This window comes from Desmodus rotundus, chromosome X, assembly GCF_022682495.2.
Source record: "Desmodus rotundus isolate HL8 chromosome X, HLdesRot8A.1, whole genome shotgun sequence".
Taxonomy (NCBI): Eukaryota; Metazoa; Chordata; class Mammalia; order Chiroptera; family Phyllostomidae; genus Desmodus; species Desmodus rotundus.
The window spans coordinates 92,956,096-92,969,374 of NC_071400.1; the positions used below are offsets into that span (position 1 = coordinate 92,956,096).

Below are 13,279 nucleotides of genomic sequence, written 5' to 3' on the forward strand. Positions count from 1 at the left end.
GAAGATATTATATTGAATATAATTTGACTTGTCTGCATGATTCAATAACTTTATTAAAACTATGAGCTGTACCTTGATGACCTCAGGGTTTACTACTGTGTAAGACTATTTACTTCTTCTTGATAGGCTCACTCTTATGGAATTTTAAATTTTTGTCCCTACCAATCACCACCTGACTATTAACAATTAGTGGTCTAATTTTAAAAGCCCACCGTCCCTGTTCTTGTTCCTAACTTGCTAAATGTATAATGGCAGAGTTCACAAGATAGCATTCCAAACATACTCCCTCAAGAAAAGACTCCCTGGTGAAATAAGTTCGGTGAATACAGATCCCCAAGTCCCTTTATTGTAGGACTTCTCAGAGCATTCAATATGTTAGTGTGCAGTGAGTCTCCAAGACTGAGGATTTACTCTTCCCCCAAGAATAGGATATGAAGCAGCATTCTCCAAACATATTTAACCAGAAAAATCTTTCCTCCAGACTTTTTTTTTGGAGAAGAGGACCTAATAAAAACTCCTAGATGTTACATTTCAAAGAACTCATTAGGAAATTCTGATTAGAGAAATCAAGTAAGTGTACTAAATCAGTGGCCTTACTTTGGATACAATTCTACATTAAAGTAGGCTCTAAAGGGCCCATGCATTGGCCTCTATTTCTTACTACAAGGAAACCTCACTGGCTCACTTCCAAGTCTAATTGTATCCCAGATGGTGAGGTTTGCTGGAAGCTTGACAGCAGATATGAGGCACTGCTAAGTGAGGTTTCATGGTCAGAATCAAATGGACGTGCCTGATCAGACAGCTTACCTGTTTATCCTCATCATCCATTCTTTTGAAGGTATTTTTTTCCGAGATTAAATATGGAATTTGAACCTTGGTTCCATGCAGCTCAGCCGAGTTCCCAAATCGTACCTCACTGTCGGTCTTTGATATCATAAAGCGAGGCAGCGGCAATTCTTTAGGACCAGAATCAGAGAAGCTCAAGTGAGACTTTATTTTAGAACTGAGGAAAGAGGAACTCACTGGCCAAACGATGAATCACTTTTGAGGAAAAATTCCAGAACACTAAATATAGATAAATTTTTTATTTCAACACAATAAGGACTCCTATAATAATGTCAAGATAGAAAAATGCTGCAGTTTTACCAAATCATTCTGGCTTAACATTTTTCAATGCCATCAAATCTTTGCAGACCTAATTCAGGGTTTGGACTTATCTCCCACTTCAGCTTTTAGTCCAGCACCAAGAAAAAGGATGTGATATTATATAAATGACAAATGGTAGCAGGGAAAACTTATATAGCACTTATTATATGCCAGACACTGTATTAAGACCTGCAAATATTAACTCATTTAATTCTCACAAGTCGACAAGGTAAGAATTTCATTAGCTCTCATTGACAGACATGGAAATAAACATAAAGGAGCTAAGTAACAGCCCCAAGATCACAAAGCTCATCTGTGGCAGAGCTGGCTCTCAACCAGTGCCCAGTGCTACTGTCCTACTGTCCTACAGAAAGGTCCTTCACTCCTACAGTTAACTTCCTGGGTAGGACAGTCTCTCACCCTATGTCATTCCTTAACGAATTTTCACATTCAATCTTCACTTTTCATACGGGAATAAGGAAAATGGTATCAAGTTAAAGCAATTAGTCCAATGTTCTGCCAGATCCTACTGTCAAAACCATTAGCCATACTCACAACAATACGAAGAACTGAACTGCAACAGTATGGTATATTTGCTTATCTTTTAAATCTGACAAAATTATTCTGAAAACAGAAATGATGCTTTGGCACACTTTAATTCTCAGCACAGCAAATCACACAACACAAAGAACTCCAAAAATGGGGATAATGTGGTGAGCTATGCATTATGATTTGCATCTGTATCCATCATTCAGGATAATTCTCATCAGTGTGCCTTTGCACTTCCATGAGCTCTCTATTCCCAAAACACAGCTGCACTTCCAATGATTGATGCTGTGCTAAAGCCAGAAAACATCTTACAACAGCAAGCAAGTATCCTGGCTCCCCAGGCAAAGAAGGTTCCTGGTTCTCTAATATCCACATCATGTTTATTTTTAGTTGCTATGTCCACATTTGATTCAAAGAAGTAGGCAATATGACAAATCCCTGCGTGATCAATCAGCCCAGGGCCCAAGAGACATAAATAGAATAACCAATCTGGAAAATTAAACCAAGACTCTCCTAAAGAGAGGATGGCTGCCATTTTTACTGTTTTAGTGTTTCCCAACCTCGGCAACTTTCCAGCACTCAAGGCAGGAATGGACTTCATAAGAAAAAAGGCAAGGGAAAAGTAAATCAAATATAAGCTAATCCTGTGGTGTCTTCTCAGAAAGGTATTTGTTTCAGCTCAGTCTGCAAAAGGATCTGAAAAGATGGAACAAGATCACATTAGTAATTTGTGCCCTGATTTGCCCATGACAGGATGACTCTACCTCTGAGTACTTGGGCAGGGGGCGGGGAGGGGAATAAGTAAATGGTCAGCATTTGTGAGCTCCCTGACCAGTATTTTATTGGTGTTCAACAGATAACCATGGTTGTTTAACCCAGCTCTGACTAGATGAGGCTAGAGATGCCTAGTGCCAATATTTAAGGAGGCACTCACTCTCAGGGCCATGAAATTAACACTTGCAGGGCCCTGAGAGTGAGTGCCCCCTTAAATTATGCACCCTAGGCACCTCTTACTATACCCCGGGTTCAGGTTCTGGTATAATCAAATATGTACTCGTAGCTGAAGAAAAGCTCTTGAAAATGGTCCACTTGGCTTTCATTAGAAGTCACTCTGAACACTGGCTGCACATAAGAATCACCTGGGAGGCTCTTAAAATTCCTGATGTTCAGGCCATATCCCAAACTAAATAGAGTAAATTAGAATTTCTAGGGGTGGCCCCAAGTACCTCTATTTTTTTATTTTGCATTTAAAGATCTCTAAGTCAGCAATTTTCAACCCTTTTCATCTCGTGGTACACAAACTAATTACTAAAATTCTGCAGCACGCCAAAAAATATATTTTTTGTTGAACTGACAAAAAAAATAGGTATAATTTTGATTCAGTCACACTGGATGGCTATTGTTGTGTAAGCTGTTGTCATTTTTTTCTTTTTTCTTTTAAAGATTTTATTTATTAATTTTTAGAGGGAGGGGAAGGGAGGGAGAAAGAGAGGGAGAGAAACATCAATGTGTGGTTGCCTCTCACATACCCCAACTGGGGACCTGGCCCACAACCCAGGCATGTGCCCGGACTGGGAATTGAACCCACAACCTTTCGGTTTGCAGGCTGACACTCAGTCCACTGAGCCACACCAGCCAGGGTGGTGTTGTCATTTTTAAAAGACTTTTATTTATTTTTTTTAGAGAGAGGAGAAGGGAAGGAGAAAGAGAGGGAGAGAAGCATCAATGTGTGAGAGAAACAATGATTGGTTGCCTCTTGCACACCCCCAACTGGGGACCTGGCCCATAACCCAGGCATATGTCCTGACAGGGAATCAACCAGAGACCTTTCGGTTTGTGAGACAATGCCCAACCCACTGAGCCACACAAGTCAGGGCTGGGTTTTTTGGGACAATCTGAGAGAAAAGAGGTCAGTGTCCCTGACTAAATAGTCAGGTATTGTGTGGTTTAAAAATTCTTGCAGCATACCAGTTGAAAATCACTATCTAGGTGATTATCAAGTGCAGATGAGGTTGGGAACCAGGCAGGGCCTGAGAAACATGACTTCTATAAGAATCCATCAGGAGCTCCAGGTGAATCGGAACTTGAAGAGTGACATATGATTAAGACTCACTCCCCATGCATAAGTATTCACCTCTTCATTCATTCATTCAATGAATATGCCCTGAGTGCCCACAATGGCCCACAGTGCAACATTACCAGATCCTCCTCCTTTCCTCCTTAGTAAGCTCTAGACTAGTGAGGAAGATGGACAAAAAAAGTCAAACTTGCAAAGGAGTATTTACAAACTCTAATAAAAGTGCTATGAAGGAGCAGATGTTGAAAGAGAATAAAGTAGGGAGGAAACTGTTACACAGAAGCATTACCTAACAGGTCCATCCAGCGATTACCTAACCCCCTAGAGATTTGTACTTTTGTTTTGACTTACTATTTACTCTTGATTAGGCATTTTACAATTCTGGAAGGGTAGAGATTAACTTGTAGAAAACTGTTAGCAAGCAATTCTTGTCTAATAGCAATGCAAATGTAATTCCTCTTAGAAAAAGAGTATAATAATCAAGTTTCAGTTTTATTGCCCTATAGGGCATTAATCAATTTTATATATAATTTAGCAATATTATTCCAGCACTCTCTCTTTCCATGACTGCAAATATTTCTGACTCACTTATACTTTCTTGAACCAGCTTTACTATATGCTGGTTCTTTTCACTCATCTATTAATATGACAGAACCTACTTTAGGTAAGAGGAAGGGTACAGTGCCTGAATCCTGAAGGATGAGAAGAAACCAGCCATGGGAAGGAGAAGGGGGAAGAACAGACCACTAGAAACCCAAAGCCTCCCGATAACATGGTGTTTCCTACAGCAGGAAAGAGATGGCTTAGAAACTACTAGAAGGCAAGTGAGGCTAGGGAACAGATTGTAAGCACGGGGTAGAAGTTTCAGATGAGAATGGAGAAGTATGCAGACGCTACATTATGCAGGGTTATAGATCAGTGTAGGGACACTGAATTTGGAACTATGTACAACAGCAAACCACTAGAGGGTTTGAGGAGGAGGAGGGATGATCTGATGGGTACTTTGAAAAGACCACTGTTACTTCTGTGCGGGGGAAGAGAATGGAGAAGAGAGGAGGCCAGGCACATGTCATTCATGTAAGAAGTGTGGGACTCACAGAAGTAAGGATGGACTCAAAACTCCCTGGGTGTGATGGGGCTATCACAGCCTTTCAGATTAGGTTCCCACAGAGCCTTCTCTTTGGCCTTTACGGTTTGTGTCATTACACATTAAGCTAATGGATTCCAAGCAACAAATTGAAAAATTGTAAGTGGAAGCTCAAAGTTTGGCCCAATCTCGCCCTCATTCTTACTTATATGCCGGCTACAAATAACTTATTTAATACATCTTTAAATGAATGAAAAAAAATTCAGAATTGACTTGGAGTATACTTAAACCCTGAGAGGTAAAAGGCAACAGGATTTATAAAACACAATTGAGAACATCTTATATCTGGGAAAAAGTGTTAATCCTATATACAAGTGATAACTTAGACAACCCTTCCCCCATGGGAAATTGACTTAAGACAGCCCTCACGCCCTGGGAAATTGAACTGTAGATTTGGGCACAAATCAGGTAAAAGACTTCAGTCTAAGTTAGAATAAGGAACAAAAGTGTCAGAAGTTTATTCTTGCATGCAGCAAAGCAATTCTAACTTTTCCAGAAGATAAAGTTGGAAGGTACTACAATAAACCTTAATGACCATTTACAATGGAATGGAAACTATCGATGCCCACCACAAGTCCAAATTCAATGTGATGTAAGTTTAATTAGAGCAAGTGACTAACAGCAGTGACTGTTATGTCTTATAGCAATAACCACCAAATGTGCCACTGAAATAATACTCCATCGAGAAACCTGTTTCAAGGAACCAAATTATGGAATACCAAGGGATGCCTTTTGGGTCATAGTTTTTCCCCATTTGGATAATATTCCAGGATTACAGATTATAGTCAAGCACCTTATAAAGAAGCACCTTATACAGAAAGAATAATCAAGAAGAAGCTACTTTGAATAACAATGAAAAGCATCAGAAATGGAGGCTCAGCTCTTGGCTCCAAACTCTACTAACCTTTCATCCTTAGGCAAGTTACTCAACAGCCCTAAACTTCAGTTCCCACATCTGTAGGATAGGGATAATAATAGTCCCACATTAGAGACTGCCAGTGTTTACCCACAGCTGCTTCTTTTTGTAGGCACATGAGAGAATTACATCCCCTCCAGTCAGCTCTTCAATACAATAAATCATGTGACAAGTTCTAGCCAACGCATTGTGAGCAACAGTAATACATGAGTCACATCCAGGCCAACACATTAAACTACTAGGGTGAGAAACTACTTCTTTGTTATGGCAATTATGGAAGCAGGTGCTGTGTTTGGAGGTGCCACAACATAAAGGAGCCAGGATCACAGAGCCACAACATGGAAGGCAGCTGCCCTCGGGGTCCACTACAAAGCGGGAAGTGAACCTTTGTTTTGTTAAGGCACTGAGATTTCGGTGGTGTTTGTTATCACAGCTTACCCTAGGCAATGAAAACTGACACAAATACCTAATTTAGGACTTGGGAAGACTAAATGAAACAGTGCCTGCCATACACTAAGCCTCTGATAAAGATTAGCAGAATGATCAGAGCCCCCTGATGGTTAGGGTAAACGGGCTTTGTTTTCCATAGTCCAAGCGATCAGGATCTTCTCATCTATTTGGAGTTGTCCTACAAAGTTGCCATGGACTAACCATAAATCCTGAGCCCACTTCCAAGTCTACTAGGAGCTTCACAGGGCTGGTGTGAACAGCTGAGTGGTTTTTATCTCAATATGAGGAAAAGGAGAAAGTTCCTGCATAGCTGTGTAGACATATGAAAGTTATTTGTATCAAAATAAATTAACAGGGGACCTCAGCACATCTTTTGAGTGTTCACCTTCTGCACAGAGATTGGTAAAACCAATACTGAGGCAGTATAAATGATGCCAAGAGTCTGGGGCTTTGTTTTTTGTTCAAGTTGTGGAAAGTGCTCAAGTATATGGTGGGCTGGGGGCAAGGATGGCAAGATAAGAAAATGTTAAATCAAAGCTTTGAGCCCTGGCTGGTGTGGCTCAGTGAACTGAGTGCCGGCCTACAAACCAAAGTGCTGCCGATTGGATTCCCAGTCAGGGTACACGCCCAGTCCCCAGGTCCCCAGTCGGGGGCACACAAAAGGCAACCCACACATTGATGTTTCCCTCTCTTTCTCCTCCCCCCTTCACCTCTCTAAAAATAAATAAATAAATAAATAAATAAATAAAAATCTTTTAAGAAAAAGCTTTGAGAAAATAATTTTATTCTGCCAAAATTTTGGTACCCCCAAAGTACTTACTAATCATCAGGATAGTGCTTCAGGAATTGAGGAATTAAAGGATGATCAGAGCTGATATGACTGGAAGGGAGAAGGGAAAGTAGAGAAAGGGAGCAGTTCCACCCAGACTCTTCCAGTTACTTATTCCCTTATCCCAAACAGAGCCTTAAATGACATTATAGATTCCTGAAGTGGAAAATTAAACCGAATGTTATTCTTTTGCCACAGGCTCTAGAATTCCTATCCCAATCTCTTCCTACTAAAGAACAAAATCTATTTTTATGGCAAGTCAGTTAAAAGGAACTAATCTCAGGTCACTCTCCGAAATTTTTCCCCACTTAAAAAAAAAGAAACTAAGATAGCTGCTTACTATAAAGGACACAAGGACAAAATCAAGGGGGAGGGTGGAGGTGGGGGAGGGAGGTGGGATTGGCTGAGGTGGGGTGGAGGGATGGGGAGAAAATGCAGACAATTGTAACGGAATAACAATAAAAAAAATTTTTAAATATACATCCATAAAAAAAATTAAAAAATAAATCATATAAGAAAAAGAAAAGATAGCTGCTAAATTTTCTTAAGTTAATTTACAGGAGAGTTGGAAAAGGCAAGGAAAAATTCCATAAATGCTTATAGAACAGGCCTTAAGCCTGCTAAAAATGGTTCTCAGAAATAAGTAACCCACCACAGATAATAAAATGTATAACAGGGAACTACTCACCACATTTAATACTCTCTATCCGCACAGGGAGGCCAGACTGTGCTGCAGCAATTAATTTCAAGGCAATATAAAACTGAGTTGGACCAAAATAACCAACCCGCTTGGCACCACACAGTTCTGTGATCTGAAAAGAGACAAGAAAAATGATGCTGAAAAAAACCCATTTCATAACAGGAAAATGAGACAAGATATATTATGAAATCTCAAGGATTTCAGTGTAGCTAACCAAAAGTCCATGAAGAACCTGTACGTACATACTGTTTTCTTCTTTTTCCGGTTTACAGGGAGGTTTTCAACTCAGATAATTAAATTCTACCTACTCATCACTCCTCCTATTTCAACAATAAAAATAAAGGTGACAAAAGATGGCTGGCTGCTACTCTTCTTACAAAAGAGAGTGACTTTGTCAGAGGGTGGATTCTGATGTACAAAGTCTAGGAAGTCAGTGGTGCAAAAAGAGAACAGATTAGTCATTACCACTACCTGTGGATGATTCCAGTTGGTTGGAATTAAAAGCGATTATTTTTAAAGTTCTCAGGCAAAATGATTTTCTAAGCATTAAAATTACATCTTGAGTGCTCACTTTGGAGAAACTAAAAAGTACTATACACACAGATATTTTCAAGATACTGCAATCTTCCATTTGCAGACCTTTAACATATATCCTATTGGTGGTTTAAAATTAAAAAAAAATTAAACACTCAATGACTCCTTAAATGTTATTTCAAAGTAATAGATATTCAAAAGTTCAAATAATAGTAAGTGAATTGAAGAACTAAAAGGCACCCCCCACTTTCTATGCCCCAGAGGAAAACACTATATATTCTTTCAGAAATGTTCTATGCATATATGTATTACACATCTGTGTTTTTCCTGTTGTTTGTTCAATACTTTATACAAATGGAATACCACATACTATCTTGTACCCTTTTTTCATTTAGATGCCTAAAGACATCTCAGCCTGGTTTCCCTACCACTGTCAGGACAAAATCCTATCTCCTTAGTATGGTATTCAAGCCCCTTCACAACCTAGCCCTGAGCAGCTTTTCTAGTTTAATCCCTGGACACATAAACACACGCACACAGTGCTGTAGCTGCCTTCAGTTTCTCCCACTGCCCAAACACATCTTGCCTTCTACATCTCTGTATCTACTGCACATGCTGAAGGAGATGGGAAACTACAGAGCCTTAAAGTCAATTGGTTTTCAATGAAGAAACTACTTAATTTTATGACTTTGGCAAGTTAATTGAAAATGCCTGAAACCTAATTTCTTCATACATAAAGTAGAAATATTCTCTCCCTCATAAGACTACTGTGAGGGAAAAAAATAAATAATATACTAAGTGAACCTAATACAATGCTTAGCAATAGTTAATAATTGTTGGGTTCCATCCCATTTACCTGGAACTGGAATCTCCTCCCTCCCCGCTAGATTTAACTCCAATATCACTTCTCTGTTGCTCCTTCCCAAGTCCCCACATATGGTTTATTTTCCCAGTGTATTCTCTGACGATTCAAATATCCAAAAACATCCCTCAGATGATACACTGTCTTAGACTTGCTTTCAAACAAAAGGGGGAACGGAAGTTAAGTGGAAAGTACAGGCGAAACAAGCCCAACCAAGAGTGGAGAACTGTTGGAGTTGGCTGATGGGTTCATGCAGGTTCATTCTCCTCCTCTGTACTTTTGTATATGTTTGAAATTATCCATGTTCAAGCTGTTAACGTCTACTTCAACACTTATGATGTTATGTTACAAATACATGTTTATTTCTGCCTCCCATTAAAATGTCTTCTCTCTAAGGACAAGGAGTAACTTCCATCCATCTCTGAGCACAAGGATAGGCACCCACAAATCAGTCAAAAAATTCTCATTCAAGTGAATGAACAAACCCTCACAAATAAAAAGTAACTGAGTTTTACAATACAATCTCTTATTGTTAATAAATTACACATCTTCAAGTATAGGCTTGCCTGCAAATAGAAAAAAAAATACCAACTACATTAATATAATTCCAGCATCAATGTAGTTGTCTCACAGAATAATTCCTAGTATTAAGAAATTGTAATCCTTGGTATGTGAACAACTTAAGTATATTTCAGCGAGTGTTAATTTAGTATGATTAACTCTCAATTATTTCTTTACCATAAGTACCACATAGAACTGAAAAGCTCTTCACTAAAGGTAACAAATTGCTGTTGAAACATTCACTATGGGACTTTGAGAGTAACGCCTGAATCTGACATTAGTAAACCACGTTATTTACGTTGGAGTCCATCCTTTGGTCCTATATATCACTAGAATCACTGCTTTGTAGCCAACACAGAGTAAGTGGAATCCTGATATAATAAGAACATAAGTGAAGTGAGCCCATGGGTCACTTTGTACACCAGGAGACATGCCAAGAACTTTTTGGAATATTTGAGCCACAAGAATGATAAAGTAATTATAAGCCTTTGGAACTTACATGTGGAGCTTCATAAGCTGGAGACTTCTCAATCCCAAAAGCAGGTTAATTCTGTAAGGGTTTTTTGTTTGATGGTTTGTTTATCAAGGTTCAAAATGTTTTAAGTCTAAATACTCCACAGAAAAGCTCTAATTTGTGGGTAAAAATGTTTTAATGTAGTCTAAAGAAAATAAGGTGGTGCTTTATACCAGATACTGGGTTAGCAGGAGATATTTTGTATAACTGCTCCTTCCAACAGTCCAGGTTGCCAAGCTTTTCTCAAAATAAAGAAAAAATGAAAATATTATGCCTCTTTTTAGTCTAAACTCCAAACCTGTAACACTCAGCTGGATCCGTCTTAGATTACACGCTGTGCAAATTTCTAATACAGCGGAGAACCTATAGACTGGTGTTTGTTTTCTCAGGTGGAAGGCAAGAGATGAAAAAAAAGAAATGGATGAAATCGACTTCCTTACAGCTTACAGATGTACGCTAAACTGTTGGGGTGCTGGATATGAATCAGAAAAATTCACCGCCCATTTGAGAAGATCTTGGACAAAGTTCTGGAAGGAGATTGAAGGCCACTAAAATAGCTTCCCTCCTACCTAATTCTGAAAGATTAAGTGACTGTGCTGAGTAATCAGTCCACGCCCATTCCAGTTTGCCTGATATACTTTCTTTCCTGGCTGAAATGTAGTAAATTTTCAGAACTGTTCAAAGGTCTGAATAAGTTTTTCTCTTTCAATTATTTTTTAAAGACTTTCTTAGAAAGATTTTAAAATTTAAAAAGCCTTGGTGAGCCCTAGCTGGTGTGGCTCAGTGGACTGAGTGCTGGCCTGCGAACCAAAGGGTCGCTGGTTTGACTCCCAGTCAGGGCACATGCCTGGGTTGCGTGCCAGGTCCCCAGTAGGGGACGTAAGAGTTGATCAATGTTTTTCTCTCACAATGATGTTTCTCTCCCTCCTTTCCCCTCTCTCTAAAAATAAATAAATAAAATCTAAAAGACAGTCTTGGTGGGAGGGGTTGGAAGAATTCACCAATGGACACCTGTTCTATTCTCTCTCCACTGCAACTGAACAAGTTCAGATTCTTTGGTCACACATTGACTGCTTCAAGAGCTGTCCCAAGACTCATGCAATGTCATATACCATCCTCTACACTTTCTCCATGATGTCTTCTAACGAGATCACTCCCCAGCTCAAAGCGGCTTCCAGGGCTCCTTGTTTCCTTTCCTGTAAAACCTAGACTCCTCACCATGGCTTTTGAGGCCCTCCCATCTGGCCCAAACTACCTTTCCAACAACCCCCTGTCTGTTTCCTCCCCACCTTGCATCTAAGGGTTCAGCCACTCCAGATGCCCAACAGCTCTCAAAACACGAGAGCCATTCAGGTTTCTGGACACCTGGTGTGTCCCCTGCCTGCAAGCTGGATGTCTCCCAACTTTTTTTATTGGCCAGGCTCGTCCTTCAAATCACCTCAAGACCAATCTTACCTTTGAAACTTTAGTCAATTCCATATGGCATGTCTTCTGCATTCCTAAAATCCTTTTCACTAGCTCTCTATCATATCACTGGCCTTGTAATATAGCAAAACTGGCATTTTGGTCACTGTCTCCACTGTACCCTATCTCCTTCCCATACCTCCTAAATGCCCAACACAAAGCAAGAGCATATTTTTATCTAAACTTATGAGAAAAATGGAACCAGACACATGGAAACGTGGAACAGACTGATGGCTATAGGAGGGAAGGAGGGAGGGGAAACGGTGGAAGGAAGGGGAAGGGACTAGGGAAAGAACATGTATGAATGATGCATGGACGTGGACATGGAGACGGGATTGACTGTGGGCTAAAGAGGCAGAATGGGGGGGGTCAAAGGGAGAAAATTGGGACAACTGTAATAGAATAAACAATAAAATTTTTTAAAGAGTGTATTTTTATCATTTGTATCCCTCAAGACTCATACTTTATGGTGCTTGCTATATATTCACTTGTTCAATGAATGTTTGTTGAATTAATTAGTTTTCACAGCCTGTAGTAGCAAAATTGTTCTTTCTCTCATCTTGTAATTACTTTTACAAGTGGCTGCTAAATTGGCCTTAGTCATCTCACACTACATAGCCATAAGAGTTCCTGCAAGAATATAACAAAATATTTCACTTACCATAGGGGAGGGGACAGTGGGGAGAGGGGATTACAGGAACTACTATAAAGGACACATGGACAAAATCAAGGGGGGGGTAGAGGTGGGGGAGGGAGGTGGGTTTGGCTGGGGTGGGGTGGAGGGATGGGGAGAAAAGGCAAACAACTGTAATTGAATAACAATAAAAATTTCTTTAAAAGAATATAACAAAATATTAACTTCTCTGTTGCCCCCTTTCTCACCACCTTGAAGGGACTGGTTAGGGTCAAAGCATGAAGAAAGGCCTCTGCTACACTTAACTTTTGGTTGCCCAGAACACTTAATTGGTGCTCCAGCCAGTGAGCATTCCAGAGATGCACAGCAGACTTCTTCCTCCCCACCTCCTTCTACTCACCATAACACCAGGGGATGTCAGCCAGTCCCCCAAGTAGACACCCTCAACAGCAGAAATATAAAAGAGAATTTGAATTTGAAGTACATGCTTACAAGTCGTACCTCAGCAAGGTCTGTCAAAAAAAAAGTCCAGCCATTGTTAATATAAGAACATTTTGTACAACATCAATGTAACCTGGCAGTCAAGGAGAGTGGACTGGAATGTGCATGCATGAACAATGATGACTTCACTGTACTAGTCAGTGGGGGTGGCAGATGCCATTGAGTATGTGTACTGTGTGGCCATCACATTCATATCACTTAGCAAGTAGAGCAACGAATCTGCATCAAATTTTGCATTAACCTTGAACATTCCTCTGCAGAAACTATTTGAATGATTCAGAAGGCTGCAGCTATGGGCCACTGGTGATTGGCAGCCTTATCATAACAACACGCCCATCCTTGCATCACGTCTCCTGCAGAGTTGTCTGGCAAAACATCAAATCACCCAGGTGACT

At 39.9% G+C, this 13,279-nt stretch overlaps 1 protein-coding gene across 2 annotated transcripts in view; it reads right to left on the reverse strand.

The window, feature by feature from the left end:
* The window catches only part of REPS2 (RALBP1 associated Eps domain containing 2), a 208,679-nt gene that overhangs the window by 149,830 nt on the left and 45,570 nt on the right, over positions 1 to 13,279 (reverse strand). For both annotated transcript variants that reach the window (XM_024569913.3, XM_024569912.3), the window contains exons 2-3: positions 7,803 to 7,926; positions 808 to 956 (exon numbers count right to left, since the gene is read on the reverse strand). In XM_024569913.3, the coding sequence (XP_024425681.2) occupies positions 808 to 956; positions 7,803 to 7,926 (273 nt within the window). The remainder of the gene's footprint in view (positions 1 to 807; positions 957 to 7,802; positions 7,927 to 13,279) is intronic.